The following is a 14,899-nucleotide window of genomic DNA, read 5'->3' as shown; positions in this document are numbered from 1 at the left end:
GTCAAAAGGGTGTTAGGTCTATAATTTTAAGGTAGAGAGTGCTTGACATGTAATTATTGGGTCTAAGGTGATATTTTGGTAGAAACGCCATAAATTTACGTAGGTAAGTGGTAAGGACAAACACACGTGTAGACTATACGTAATAACTACTACACAACAATATTAATAAAATAATAAATGAAAGTAAATCAGTCATACGTTCTTCACTTTTCATGATTGGTTTCCGAAGGCAAGTACAATGCTTACACGTCACACCACACTCACATAAAAAGTATAAATACTGTAAATAAATTAGTTTCCACTTGTAAATAATTACACAGTATGGGATCAAAGAATCAAATCAGTCGGTAATGGTGAACTAATTAAAATATTGTACCCAATAACTGTTTTACACAAATAATAAGCAATCTTGTTGAACTTATGTTTTCATATAGCAAATAAAATAACGGCAAAAGTTTAGTGGACTAAATTGAATTTATTTAAAGTTTTAAAAAATAATTTAAAATCCAAATAAATTTGAAATATATGTGCTCAGTGTTTTCTAAACTTTGTCAAAACTTTAAAATGAACATTTTAAGTTCAAATTATATTAAAAATATCTTTCAAATATTTTAGAATCATTTTCAAAGTTTTATATTTCTCAAAATGTCAAAAAACTATTCTTTTAAATAAGCTTTGATCAGAAACTTTCTAAGACAGTTCCGCAAAAAGTTTCGATACTTTCCTATAGTTTCGAAACTATCTCTAGAGTTTTGAAACTTCCATTGAAGTTTCGATACTTTGGGTCCAACGGTCAAATTTTTTCAACGACTCATTCGAAAAGTTTCGAAACTTTCCATAGAGTTTCGAAACTTTGTGTGCAAGTAGCCTTAAATGCGCAAATTTAAGTCTTACAATGTCTCTGGACATCCCTCAACGACTAGAAACGGCTATTAACTCATTCCACCATATAAAAACAAGTTGAGGACAATTGAAGAAGGTGACCAACACCTACCCAAGCAATCAAACACAAGAGAATATTTTTTTCTTTTTTTTTTTCCTTTCTCTTGTAGATATTAGTGTTTTAGTGAGCTTAATTATTGTAAACACCTACCTTTAAGGGTTTTCTTGTTTACATTTTTCATTCTTTTTGTGAAGGAGTTTTGGTTCTAACTTAGCTTTTGAAAAGCTAGGGAGTTGTAAACATCAACCTTTAAGGATTTTCTTATTTAATTATTTGATGACATTCAATCATTTTTTTTATCACACCATTTTCTCCATGAGCCAAAAATTTCCCACAAAAACATGGAATTTTCTGTTAACCTCAATCGTAATCACTCAAATTTTAGTCTTTGTATTGACAATGTTCTTTTTCTTAATTAAAACATAAATTTTTAATTTGAGTGTTTATTTTTTTTATCAAAATAAATACCTAACATTTATTATGTTCTCATCTTCAAATCACTTATTCAAAAAAATGTCTAATGAATACATAACATATGACATCGCTTTATCTTTTTCCTTTCTTCATTCGATTCCTCGCGAAAACAAACAAAAATATAAAGAGAAAATTCAAAAAAAAAATCTTAAAAAATAAAATGATCCTAAATTCTAATCACTTTAATTCATCTATTCTCGTTATATCAATTTTGATTTATGCCTCTCTTTTCTTTTGAAATAAAAAATCCTAAATCTAAAAAATTATCCATAAAATACTTAGATTGTGAAAGATATATACGCGAAAGTAAAATCAGGACCCGACTCTAAAAAAGAATTCAAAAACACTTCAATTTTAATTATAATATGAGCTAGATAAAAAAATAAATAAAAAGATAGAAGAACTAATAAATAGAGAATAACGATTTTTTAACAGATAATCTCAATATAATTATAAAATAAAATATTAGATAGACATTTAAATAAAATAAAGTAATTTGAGAAGAAAAAAAACTAAGATCTCAATCAAGAGGGTTGTTCGATCTCTCATCAACTTCTCACTTTTTTTCTTTGATTTTCAGTTGAATTTCTCCATTAAAATTATGCTCTTCTTGAAGACTGGATGCTAATCACTCAACTTCCCAACTTTCATGAAGAGATTTGGGAGATGATATTAAAAATTTCAGAACTTTTATAGAGAAGAAGCATTGTGGATAATTGCAAAAATTAGACTAAATAACTGGAAAGGGGTGTAGATTGACATGGTGTACTTGTTTCGTCTAATGAACACACCGGTAAAATAATTTCAATTCTACTTTCTGGAAATATTTATATATGAGCATGCCTTAATGAAATGGATAATGAAAATGAACAAATAATGAAACAAGGCAAAGCAAAAGAGATCCAGTAAGGCAGGTGAAGGCAATAGTTGCCCCAACCAAACCCAAAAGCTCAAACAACTCTAATCTCTGCTTGTCTCTTTTGAGCAGCTTGTTGCAGTTACAGCCAACTCCATACTCGCATCTGCAACGTTTTTGAAGCTCCTCCTTCATCTTCACCTGCTCTATTCTCTCCCTTAATACCCTCAAATTCGCATCCACCCCATTACTTGATCTCCCTGCTTACCCTCCAGTTTCAACACAAATTTAAGACAAAAAAGAAAGAGAAAATGACGAAAATTCCAGTATTCTATAATCTATTACTTACCTCCATCTCTGCAGCTTTGGGCTCTGATAACTTGAAAGGGTTGACGATTATACTGCTTGAATGCTGGAGAAACTATGGTGCACGATGAAGGTACTAAAGAAGAATCCATTCTATTTTGATGAGGTTATTCTAGTTAAGTTTCTTCAAATGCAATGGCTTTCGGAGATATAGATATTCTTTCTTTGCTTTCAAGTTATGTTTCGGAGAAAATAATCTTGTTGGGCTGCTGCTTTTATTCCAAATCTGATTAGGTTATGACAAAGCTTATCACCTTTAATATATAGAAAAAAGGGTTTATTTTTTGGGGCTAAACTTGATGATTAAAATAGGCTAAAATTGTTGCGGAAGACGGCTATCGGATAGAGCAAAATCGTAACTGATAATTTGAGAAAATAAAATGAAGATAAAAGAGACACAAAATTTATGTGGAAAACCCCTAAAAATTTAGGGTAAAAACCACGGGCAACGGTAGAAGAATTTCACTATGAGAAAATAGGAATTACAACCTCTTTCGATCTACCAAGGAGAAAACAATGATAATTCTCTCTATAAAAAGGAGAAAACAACTCTCAAGAAACTCTCTAAAATCTCTCTAGTATTGGAAGAAAGCTAGAATGCTTTGGGATAATTTTGAAGCTAAATGAGCTAGGGTATTTATAGTTGAAGCTTTAAGGACTAATTTGTAAATACCTTAAATTACAATGACTAATTCCATAGTTTTACCATCCAAAATTTTCAAAAATTTGGTGGCCAAATTTGACCAATTTTGCCACCCCATTAATGCCACCAAATTGCCACCCATAATGTTGACAATTGATGCAATTTGGTGTGCCAATTTTCAACAAAAATATCTAATTAGGTTTTTATAAATTAGTTGCAACTTGTAAGCATTTTATTTTATCGACTGAGTTTAGTTTGACTAGTATCGTTTTTTATGTAACATACATAAGAAATAGTATCTAACATGTTTAATTAATTAATTCTTTAATTTATTTAAATATAAACATAAAATTAAAATATTTTATTTTATCAACTGAATTTAATTTGACTAGTATCGTTTTTATGTAGCATACATAAGAAATAATACATAACGTGTTTAATTAATTAATTATTTAATTTATTTAAATATAATTTAATATTAATATTTATAAATACAAATTGAAAGTTAAAATCCTAGTTAATTAAAATAAATATAAAATACTAACAGAGTTGGTTCAAGTAGTATGTAGTTTGATATTGTTTAAGCAAGTCTTGAGTTTTAGGTCTTGTATATACAAGAAAATCTCCGCTGGGAGACTCATCCTCTAAAATCAGGTATGCAAAAGTATATCGGTCCGGATTAATCAGAACGAAGTCTTGAGAATCGGGAAAACAACCAAAAAAATACAAAATAAATATTACATAAAGAAATTCTAAAATTTAAAGAGTATAATAAATATTATTTTATTTAATCTTGTCTTATTTAGAGTTTAGGGGTTTTGTAAATGGTGTATGATTTAGAATTTGGAGTTTACGTATAATAATTTAAAGTTTAAAATTTATTGAGTGATCTCAGTAGTAGAAGTGTATATTGTTCTTAAAAAAATTAGATTCATGCAATTGTAGAGGAATACACCTTGCAAATGTAACTATTTGAACTCGGATCTTTTAGATAGAACAACATTCTCTTTTAACATTGAAAACACTTAATGCATTCCAAACAATATTATTTTTTTATTTTTAATATTTTTAACCAATAATTCTAAAAAAATAAAGAAAAAATATATTTTAATTTTTAAAATTATAACTTTTGTGAAAATATTTACAAATCATCTTCTCCCTGATCCGTTTGAGAAAATTCTTAATGTTTCCAGAAAATTCATAATTTATAAACATTTTTAATGGAAATAAGATAAATAACTATAGATATTCTTGTCACCGATTTTGTAATTGAATGAGAAAAGGATAAAGGTAGATAAGGAGATGTATAATCATAACTAGGGGTTGTTTGTTTGGCTCTGAATGCTGAACCGTTCATCATTCAGAGCGTTTGTTTCGCACCTCTGAATGATTCAGTGTTGACTGATTCAGCAAAACAGTGCTGAATGATTCAGCACAGGAGTACATTCTGAATGATTCAGAGTCATTATCAAACAGCATGTCACATTCAGAGCTAATTCATACAGAGCCTCTAAATCATTCAGTATTTGAATCATTCAGCGCTTAATCATTCTGAAGTAAACAAACAACCCCTAAATCTTTATTTATTTTTTGGAAAAAAATGAATTTAAGCAAAATAGCTATATAAACAATAACTTTGAGAGACTTACAACTTTAACATAATTATTTTTTCCCAAGTAGTGATCAAAACATTCTTCTATTTTAATTTATTTGGTTAAACATTGACTTAAATTTTAATTAATAATTAAATTAAATTAAAATTTTAATAGTTAACTATTATTTGATGATTGAGCTTATTTAATAAATAAATATTTATTTTAGATAAAAATGTTATAGAAATAGTTTTTTTTATGAGCAAAAATATAATTATATAAATATAAAGCATGTTTTAAGTTGTAGTTTATTTTTATGAGCAAAAATGTCATTTTAAAAATCCAACATTTTATCTCGTTAACGACTAACTCGTAGTTTATTTTTTTTTTTCATTTTCCTTGGATTGTGATTTTAGAATCATAACATAAATTCAAAAATATTAAAATTTGATGAAAGTCTGATAGTTGTACTAATAATCGCAACTCTAGTACTCCTATGCTATCATACTTCAACCATGCTGCTGAACTCTATATATGGTGGGGTATATATATCCACCCTGCTTGTTTCCTTTCTACGAGTTCTCTTTCATATGATCCAGCACAACGACTAGATTAATGTACTTGAATCAAACGTGACGGCGGCTGCTGCAGTTGCGATAAATCACCTTCTTCGTCAGATGCATCAAGGGAAAACCGAGGATCCTATAACACAGTGAAAATCATTGGTCATTGGTAACACTTCTGGTAAAAGCAGTAGTTATTGGATAGCAGATGCAAGTTTTACTGATTTTCCAAAACAAAAGAAAGAAATGACAGAAGCGAACGGAATCCGAACCTGAAGGTGTCGGCGACGTTGGATAGCAGTAAATGCCTTAACCATGATATATAGGCAACACAATCCCAATGAGTCGCAACATTAATAACTGCAGATTTGCAACCGTGATCAAATGGCGCTATCTTGAAGTTGCACAAGTAGAAATTGATTTAATTCCTTCTTACCATGAACAATGTCAAAGAATAGTTTCCAGCGCCACTGATTAGGATCGGAAGAGTGTGGCGCATAACCAGAAGAACCATACACTGCATTTAAGCATGTAAATGAACAGTCTTGTCATCAAAATTAGAACCATATGTGTATGTGTGTTAGAGAGAGATAAGATACAATTAAAGCGACGACACGACAACATATCAGGCTTCGAGGGCTGGGAGCCGAGTAATCATCAATGTCGGATTCCAGAAAATCACTATCATCAGTGACCACTGTTATAAAATGAGGAGTTGGCAGGTCTCTCCTGGATATTTCCCAATTCCCTCTGAGATGACATCACAATTCTTTCTTAGCGAGTGAAGGAAAACAACCTCATTCCCCAAATAGGCTAGAAAAAGGCTATAGATACCTGAAGTTCATAGGAACACTTCCATAATGAAATAAAGGAGGCGGTGCTGTATAACCAGGCTTAAATTGCTATAAATTTGCAGACATTCCAACAAAAGAGTACCGATTAGTTTCTTTCAGTCCCAAATAAAACGATACAAGTAGATTATGAACCGACAACCATGAAACAATAGTTGGACCTGGTGGCAAATCTCGCATATGATGTCGCCCTTTTCGTTGCACCACCTCTGAACGCATTTGCGGTGAGCATACTGCAACAACCAAGAAAACCTATTATCTCATTTTCAACCACTAGAAATAAGTGGCAAAATTTGACAATGTCTATGTAAGAACAAAGGGTGCTCCGATCGCGTCAGTCGGATGGTCTCAGTTCTTTTCATGCCAAAACACAATAACCAATTTATATATGAATATGGCATACATGCAAAATGCCGAAAACAAGTCTATTAAGCAACTGATTCATCACAATAAGTTACCACTTTGCAAAACAAACAAACATGTTCAACTTTATCACATAGACCAGGTCACGATTTAGCATAATGATTCTGTACTGACATTACAATCTCAGGTAAGAAGAAGCTGGTAGATCTGGAACTGACCTTCAAGCTGCCACGGCAAGAACAGGGTATCTCCATGTTCAAATCTTGATCATCATCATGGCAAATCCTACATTCCACCAATTTACTTGGAGATGAACCAACATTGTCATCCATCCTACAAGATGACAAGTCGATTGTATCATGTTTGTTTGCTGAGGGCATGCCTTGATTTGATTGGTTACTACTCTCAATAGCAGCTTCAAGGGTTGATTCAGTCAGCAGCCGGTCCACAAGCAACACAAAATGGTCTCCCATCCTTCAATTAATACCCCAAAAGGGGAAACAAGTTAAAACTGTAGAAATTAATAGAAGTTGCAGTGTATATTGAGATCACCTTTAGTCCACAATTACTATCGATATAAAAGAACAAATGCGAAATACTAGAGATACCTCTGCAACAATTAAAACTAAAAGATGAATCTGCAATGGAATAAACCCCTTTTCAGTTAATGAGCAAAAAAGTTATAAAAATGCAAATAAGATATAAACTGAAAGTTGAAAAGAGTATTCGACTTTAGTTTAAGAGTATGATTTCTAAAATTATGTTAATCAAAGACCTTTTTCATCAAGTAAGCAAATGTATTACAAGAAAATGCAGCATTCTTGGAAGCAAATGGAATACATTAAAGTGATTTAAAGCAAAAACAAAATTTGGGTGGGAAATAAACTGTTAAACAGAATGATTTTAGATACAATGGGCAGAAACAAAGGAAAGTAAAGAAGGTAAATGATAAAGATGCATGAGTCTTTAACTAGAGAAAAGGAAAAAAAAAGAATGATAATAGAGGCATGGTAGAAAAGCTGAGAATCCCAACAAAGCAAAGACAATGAATAAACAATATCGAAACTGAAAGCAAGAAATGAGATGAAAATGGAAAACCCAGAAGGGAAATGAGAGAAGAAAAAAACCCAGAAACCAAAAATCACAGATTATGGAGTAGGGGAGAGAGAGAGAGAGAGAAACCCATGTTCCAAAAAGGATCAACTTGATAAATGAATATGATTTATTTGAAGTATAAACAAATAATTCATTATTAATGCAATGGAAAAACAAGAGGCTTACTACACAAGGGAATGAAATTTTCTATTGAAGAAGAAAGCAACAATCTTTTCTTTCTTCTTTTTCCCTGTTGGTTGGTTTTTTTCTTCAAATGCAGCAAGAGATTGAGTGCGGTCGTTGTCACCATTCCACCACAATCACCAGCATCAGCACCACTCCATCTTCATGCTTAATTTTTCAAAAACAGTTAAATTTTTTTTTCTCCCGGCTGTTCGTTTTAGTAGTAAAATCATGTGGTGGGACCAGGATGAAATGAGGTGAGAAAGTGTAGTTAGACCACGTGTCATGAATCTGAAACATTGTCAATTGGGATTGGAGCCTACTTTGGTGTGGAAGTTGGGACCACTACGAGAGACGGGCAGCTATCATCGCCGTGGATCAATGGTTGATGTTCTTGCTTTTGGACCATATTTTTTTGTTTGTTAAAAGTCATGAAACCTAGATATTACAGTGATCACAATAAATTTCAATTTCAATTTAGTTGAGACCAAAGTCTATGTAGCCGTGAATCATGAATATTTTTTTAGGGTGGACACGCCTATACATTAATCATATAAAATTTTAATAAATGTTGGGTATATCTAAAATTTCGGGGTCAAAATTATTAAAATATATAATTATCCGAAGAAAATTTAAATTTTAAGGTATGTACATGCTCATCCTAAATCTTTAATGAATTTGACACAAGTTTAATCAAGTTAAGGTTTAATCTGGAAATTTATAATTACAAGAGAATGTAACACTTTTATTAATGCACAATATAATTGCAAATATATCACAACTACCCATTTATTTTTTTTTCTTTTCTACCTACAAGTTATCTTACTCTAACACACTTTTACGCTTTTCACTACTCTAGTAACAATAATAAATCCTATCTCATATTTATAGATTTCATTGTTCATTGGATCGTTGATACATATCAACATTTAGCTACTAATCTTATAAATGTTGAAAATTTTATATAGATAATTCTAGATGTAATATCAAATATTACAAATATCTAGATTATTTTATGAATATTTATAGATATATATTATTTTTATATTATTTTAGAATATTCTCAAGATATATTTCGTAAATGATTATTATATATTTGCATGGTGGCTTTCTAACATTTGCAATTTTTAATGATTAAAAGATAAATCTTTTATTTTAAAATAAATAAATAAAAATTTTAGTTAATTTGTATAAATAACTTTGGATTTGATACTATTAATTCTTCTCTAACGTTGCCTACAACCGTATGCCAATAAAGCTTTTGTTTTCGTATTCGTTAGATATCCGATATTACTTGACAATATATCATGGTGCAGTCCCTCTATCTTCGCTTGAGTTTCTTCTTCTACTTCCACAGTCGAATGAGGCAATAATATTGACTTTGCAATGTACTCAAAAATGGCTAGAGATGCCTCGTACAAAAACAAATTGACTATAATGGGAAGTTCTAATGTGAGACGCCTAAAATAAGATTAATAAACAAAGTGACTGGTAAAAAATGTAATAGATTAAAAACGGAGCACAAAATATTATAAATCATAACCAAAAAAGTTATCTGTTGAAGTAACATAACATGTTGCACTAATATTTAATGCATGGTAAGAAAATGAGTTATAATCAGTAAATGTTATAAATATTATTAACATTTTAGGTTTCGCCTAAAAGGTTACCAGAGTTTAAGCTGATGGGGCCTTAGACATTCTCACAATAAGAAAATAAGTTTAAAGCTGAAAATGTTATGAATATATATGTATATAAGAAATACGGTTACGCCAAGAATGTCATGGTTTACTAAGAAATAGGTTGCGTCTGTAATATTAATATTTTTATTAATTATTCAAAAGTGTTTATAGATTTTAATCCTTTGATTGATTCAAATATATTATTTTAATTTTTGAAATGTATTTATTGATTAATGTTATGAACCATAGATTTAATTTAGTGATTTGATTATATGTTGATTTAGTATTTATAAATTTTATTTCTTTGATTTAGTATGAATTATTTTTTTTGATTTAATATATATATATATATATATATATATATATATTATTTGATATTATGTTTGATATTTATAAATTTATGTTTGGTATATATTAATTAATTCAAATATAATATTTTGATTTTTAAAAGTTGCTCACCGTCATTTGTTCCATGTGGTCTTAAAGAATCAGTTGTAAAGTTGTTGACAGTACGGATTCATGGTCGGAGATATTTATCTTCGAAAATCTCAATAAAGGTTTGACATTTCCTTTAAATTACTCTATTTATTTTGGTTTTTTTCTGATAGTTCTTCTCTATTTTTGTGTAGGTTTGTAGACTTTTTTTGGTAGTTTTTTAGGTTGTGTTGCACTTTTTTTTACGGATTATAGTTTTATCATGTTATTGAAGTTTTTCTAGATTAACCACGCTAAAATCTATAAATTGTTAATGATTTTTTCGTTTACCAGTATTGGGTGCAAAGTGAATTTGGAGGGAGGTTGAGGGTTGGGTTGACTTGTTACCAATTGTTGTTGGGGTTAAAGGTATTTGATCTAGATTGTATATTAAATTTGGGTTGCATATTGAAATTGAGTTTTAATTAGATATATATTTTTTATTTTGATTCGGGCTTGATGAATGAATTTTTAAACCAAAACAAAAATAATATTTATAATAGACACTTTTAATTATCTTTTGGACATAAATAAATTCAGGGTAGGCACAAATTAATTTTAGGGTGGGCATGTATATAAAAATTGAATATTTAATAAACTAATTTTAAATTCAATGGTGGGCACGTGCCCACCCTAAGAAGCTTATAGCTCCGTCACTGAAAAGATGGCTCGTTTAGACCGGATCAAGATAATTATGGGTTTAAATTCCATAGAAACTAGAAACTAATTGTATTTTCTTGGCTAGTTAAATTATCTTCAAACTTTCTCGACCACTTTTAACCAGATGTCATCCATCGTTTGTAATTTTATCATTAACCACAAACTACGAATTTCCTATAAAATAAAAAGAGTGAATTATCTATAACCTTCGTACTCCAAATATTATCATCAAAAAGTTCAAATGAGATTTAAGTAATTCTACAATGCAAACTTGAGCAGTAAAATGTGATTCAATGATATCGGGTTAAAGTGGTCGAAAAAGTTTAAAGAAGATCTCATTTTTCAATCTTAATTGATGGATTTTATAATGACTCTTAGTGGATCATAATTGTTACTCATAATCTAGTAACTTGAATAGATATGACCGTCAGATAATAGATTTGACACTATAGATCATTAGTTAAAAATAAGTGATAAATCATATGATATAAGATCTCGAAATCTCCAAATAACAAAAGAGATCTTTTGAAGGTACTTCAATCATTAGATAAATCTTTTTTGGAAGAGGTCCGAAGGAGGTATAACAAGCTTTGAACCGTAGAACCCTAAATGGCTAAGCAAAGAACCTATCCCTACAAATGTAGGTGGCTTCCCACGGCGAGGTGGTTCTTGTATAGCATATATGTAACGTTTATTTTGAGCAAGTGTCGGCAAGAAATCATGTATATATAGTTGCGTGGAGTAGGGAGAGAGGCATAGATAGGTAGATTTAATAGTTGCATGGAGTAGAGAGACGCATAGATAGGTAGATTTAATGGGCACATGGAATCATGTCAAATAGATAAAAGCCATACAAAATCATTGGGAAGAAAATCTCATGGAATGGGTCGCATGCGGATTTGTGAGCATGTTAAAACTTTGGTTGACAAGCCCTACCCCATACCTACTTTTAATATCTGTTTCCATAATGCCTGAACCCTAACTAGCACACAATGGCCTTTGCCATTGTTGAGGGGAAACAATTAATAATCCTTGTATTAACAGTGGCATTGCCTACAGAATCCATTTTTCATTATGTCCAAAATTCTTTTATTAAAAGTGAGGATCAACCGAATTTATCCACGAACGCAAATCAAAATCAAACGTCGTGAGAAATAATCTACAAACACAAAATCACGCGTTCAAATTCAATTGTGTGTTTATTCATAGTTTTATTTACGGCACCCAACCTATCACATCTAATATTTTATCCACAATACTCAACATAATGTGGTATCGTGCCGTGTCCAAAATTTATCCAAAACATACTCTTTATACGGCGTCCAAGTAATATTACCAAAACCAAACATCGGTCTTCGACAGAGACTACCCATCAAAACAAAACCCACGACAATTATCTGAAGATTGAACCTTCTAAGCAAACGATTACTTTTATAGTGGGCCGAGTCCAACAATAAATATATATTTGCTTCCATCTATCTATTTATTTAAACCTCTCTTGCATCCATCTATCTATTTATTTATAAAATTATTATTATCTACTTTTTAATAGATTATTATCTTTTAACGTTTATAATTTCATTGATAATAAAATTTCTAATAGCTTAACAATCAATATTTTAAAAGACTATTAGTTTCAATTTAACAAGTTTATTTAAATATACTCAAACTTATATCTTTATGTAGAATCAATATTATTTAAACGATTATCATTATTAATAGTAATTAAAATATTATGAGAACAACTTTTTTAAATAAAATATTTTAGTTTATCCGACAAAAATAAACATGTTAAAAAAGAATTAGACATGTATTAATTGAAGAAGTAGTAACAAAATCAAGGAAAATTAATTTTTTTTTACAAAAATAAGACCGAAACTTGCAATATAATGAAATTTTAGAAAAAGCTTGTAAAAACAAAATTTTAGATCTATAGAAACTATATGAAATTTTCTATAAATAAATAAACATGTACAATACAAGGTTCACAACACATAATTGTACAAGCCCGAGCAATTCATAGATTTGTATAAATTCTATCTTCATTCACTTAATAAATGCATGTTTACAAGACTATATCTAATCATCTAAACATTTGAAAAAACTTATATATAAACTATGTAAGATTTTAGAATTTCCCATTTTTTAGATATGAAAATTTTCAAGCACTTTAATTTAATTCTTTTAAACATGCAATTGTTAAATGATTGAGGACGATCTCTATAAGATGGCTCCTGTTTCGACATGTATTTCTTATAAATTAATAAAATATTTTTGTTACATTTTGATCTATTTTTTGCTTCCTTTCATTTTGATCTTGATCATTACAAAATTTAGGAACTTCGCCTGCATCGTTAGCAAAGACACGTCCTACAAGTCGCGTCTTATGAAAAAGTATAACCTACCTTGCTTGCTTTAATAAAAAATAATATTATTCGTAAAAAATTATTTTAATAACAATTAACACCATAAAATTCAAAGATAATCAATGCTGTAAAAATATAATGAAACAAGCTATACTATTGACTTTCGATTCAATAATAATTTAATAAAAATAAAATTTTATAAAATTAATATTTAAAAATTATTTTAAAAGTATAATGTTTAAACTATTATTTTTTATTCTTTTTATGATTTTTATTGACTTAATACAAAAATAAGTGTTCAAATTATATTTTGAAATATTATATTTTTTTTTAAAAATAGGGTTTCTAAAATATATATTTAATAACTATATTTTTAATTTTTTAAATAAATTTTCAAAAATTACCAAAACATTACATGTGTCACTTAATGGAGATATTTGATGGCAGTTAATGTCCATACACCTAAAAATATAACGTTGAAAATATTAAATATCTATTTTTAACGAAAAATTCTTTAAGAACTAAAAAGATTTTCGATGTATAATTTAGATACTTATTTTTGTATTAAACATTTTTTATTTATTCAAAACAATTCATTCTACTTTCGATTATACATCACTGATAAGATTGATTGTACTATTGGTTTTTTATTGAACCAATTTAATCGATCGATTCGGTCTAATTTTAATAATATGATTAAAAGTTTTATTAACAATAATTAAATTATTTTATCCTTCCAATTTGTTTTTATTTTTCTCTTTCAATATAAAGTTATTTAAATCGAGATTCAACCTTAAATTAAAATGATATCTGAGAAAAAAGTAATTTTTTTTTTCTGTGGGTGAAGTACCAAGCTTCTTACATATTAGAAGACTTAACTAGAAAAGCATTAAATTCTGGGAATACAACAAAAGCTGGTTTAATTTATTTTCTTGGTCCTTCATGTTTTATTCCCGGTGGCAGCACCACATCCCCATCGGCTATTTGATGCTGCATGTAAACAAAACAACAAAAAATCAGTACCCAATTTTCAAAACCAAAGATCAAAAGATTATGTGGAAGAAATGATTTACGTGTCGCAGTTGATAGTAGGATCAATGGGAACGGGAACACTAATACCACACTTCTGAGGAAGCTGCTTAGCTTTGTCGGGGATAACCCCGAGAGCTGGCCCAGCTTTCTCAAAACATCGGCACAGCTCCCGGCGTGCCAAAGTGGTGGTAGCAGAGGCGGTGACGGTGGCCACCGCTTGACAACACGGAGGGTCGGGGCTGTCTACTCCGGTGGTCAAGAAAGGCCTGCAAGGCATCAATGCAGTGAGTGCATCTTCACAGGACATTGCATCAACAGATTTTGATTTCACAGCCAAAATCATGATGAATGCCAAAACCCCAAGAGACCAAGAAAAACTCACGAGCTTCTTCTCCATTTCTATTTTCCCCCCCTAATATATATTGAACTTGATGCTCACTGTGAAGAAAACTGGAGTTTGGTGCTCTTATTTATAGTGGAAATTTTGGATTCTCATTTATAGATATAATTACTGTTTGTGCTGTCATTTTTCCCTTTTGGGAGATACCCTTTGTTTTTATGCGATTAAAATAATAATTTCTGGTTGAGTGCTGATTTGTACAAAAGTAATGCTTCGTGGACCTACTGATTCTCATATAGAAAATGTTTTAAGATTTTTTTAATGGTTTGGGATTTTCCTAGTCTTTGATTGGACTTATTACTTATGACAGTTTCTTTAAGTGGGGTATATGTACACTTAATTATTTTTTTACTATT

At 29.9% G+C, this 14,899-nt stretch overlaps 3 protein-coding genes across 4 annotated transcripts; all 3 read right to left on the bottom strand.

The window, feature by feature from the left end:
- Positions 1 to 2,152: 2,152 nt before the first annotated feature.
- On the bottom strand, positions 2,153 to 3,026 carry LOC120153960. 2 transcript variants are annotated; one of them, XM_039165818.1, is made up of 2 exons: positions 2,623 to 3,026; positions 2,153 to 2,533 (listed from the first exon to the last, which is right to left on the bottom strand). In XM_039165818.1, exons 1-2 carry the CDS (start codon positions 2,729 to 2,731, stop codon positions 2,262 to 2,264), a joined length of 381 nt encoding a protein of 126 aa, XP_039021749.1. In that variant the 5' UTR covers positions 2,732 to 3,026; the 3' UTR covers positions 2,153 to 2,261. The 2 variants fall into 2 exon arrangements, with proteins under 2 accessions (XP_039021749.1, XP_039021750.1); XM_039165819.1 differs by having other exon boundaries at positions 2,626 to 3,026.
- Positions 3,027 to 5,443: 2,417 nt separating this feature from the next.
- LOC120153846 lies at positions 5,444 to 8,064 on the bottom strand. Its single transcript, XM_039165717.1, has 8 exons — positions 7,933 to 8,064; positions 6,870 to 7,125; positions 6,450 to 6,521; positions 6,272 to 6,339; positions 6,037 to 6,187; positions 5,874 to 5,954; positions 5,710 to 5,797; positions 5,444 to 5,576 (listed from the first exon to the last, which is right to left on the bottom strand). Exons 2-7 carry the CDS (start codon positions 7,122 to 7,124, stop codon positions 5,747 to 5,749), a joined length of 678 nt encoding a protein of 225 aa, XP_039021648.1. The 5' UTR covers position 7,125; positions 7,933 to 8,064; the 3' UTR covers positions 5,444 to 5,576; positions 5,710 to 5,746.
- Positions 8,065 to 14,045: 5,981 nt separating this feature from the next.
- LOC120153967 (non-specific lipid-transfer protein A-like) lies at positions 14,046 to 14,545 on the bottom strand. Its single transcript, XM_039165826.1, has 2 exons — positions 14,185 to 14,545; positions 14,046 to 14,101 (listed from the first exon to the last, which is right to left on the bottom strand). The coding sequence occupies exons 1-2, from the start codon at positions 14,538 to 14,540 to the stop codon at positions 14,092 to 14,094; spliced, it is 366 nt and encodes a 121-aa protein (XP_039021757.1). The 5' UTR covers positions 14,541 to 14,545; the 3' UTR covers positions 14,046 to 14,091.
- Between the last annotated feature and the right edge of the window lie 354 nt (positions 14,546 to 14,899).

Source organism: Hibiscus syriacus, unplaced genomic scaffold (genome assembly GCF_006381635.1).
Source record: "Hibiscus syriacus cultivar Baekdansim isolate YM2019G1 unplaced genomic scaffold, ASM638163v2 tig00111105_pilon, whole genome shotgun sequence".
Classification (NCBI taxonomy): Eukaryota; Viridiplantae; Streptophyta; class Magnoliopsida; order Malvales; family Malvaceae; genus Hibiscus; species Hibiscus syriacus.
Note: the sequence above shows the minus strand (reverse complement) of the source record. Positions and strands in the feature narration are given on the sequence as shown.

Bases quoted from the DNA above. Each gene is read 5' to 3' on its own strand.
- LOC120153960 (XM_039165818.1), bottom strand. From the start codon at position 2,731: ATGGATTCTTCTTTAGTACCTTCATCGTGCACCATAGTTTCTCCAGCA. The intron at 2,534-2,622 runs GTAAGTAATAGA...GAGGGTAAGCAG, and splicing joins CCAAAGCTGCAGAGATGGAG to GGAGATCAAGTAATGGGGTG.
- LOC120153846 (XM_039165717.1), bottom strand. From the start codon at position 7,124: ATGGGAGACCATTTTGTGTTGCTTGTGGACCGGCTGCTGACTGAATCA. The intron at 6,522-6,869 runs GTCAGTTCCAGA...TGGTTGTTGCAG, and splicing joins CTTGCCGTGGCAGCTTGAAG to TATGCTCACCGCAAATGCGT. The intron at 6,188-6,271 runs GTATCTATAGCC...ATGTCATCTCAG, and splicing joins AGTGTTCCTATGAACTTCAG to AGGGAATTGGGAAATATCCA.
- LOC120153967 (XM_039165826.1), bottom strand. From the start codon at position 14,540: ATGGAGAAGAAGCTCGTGAGTTTTTCTTGGTCTCTTGGGGTTTTGGCA.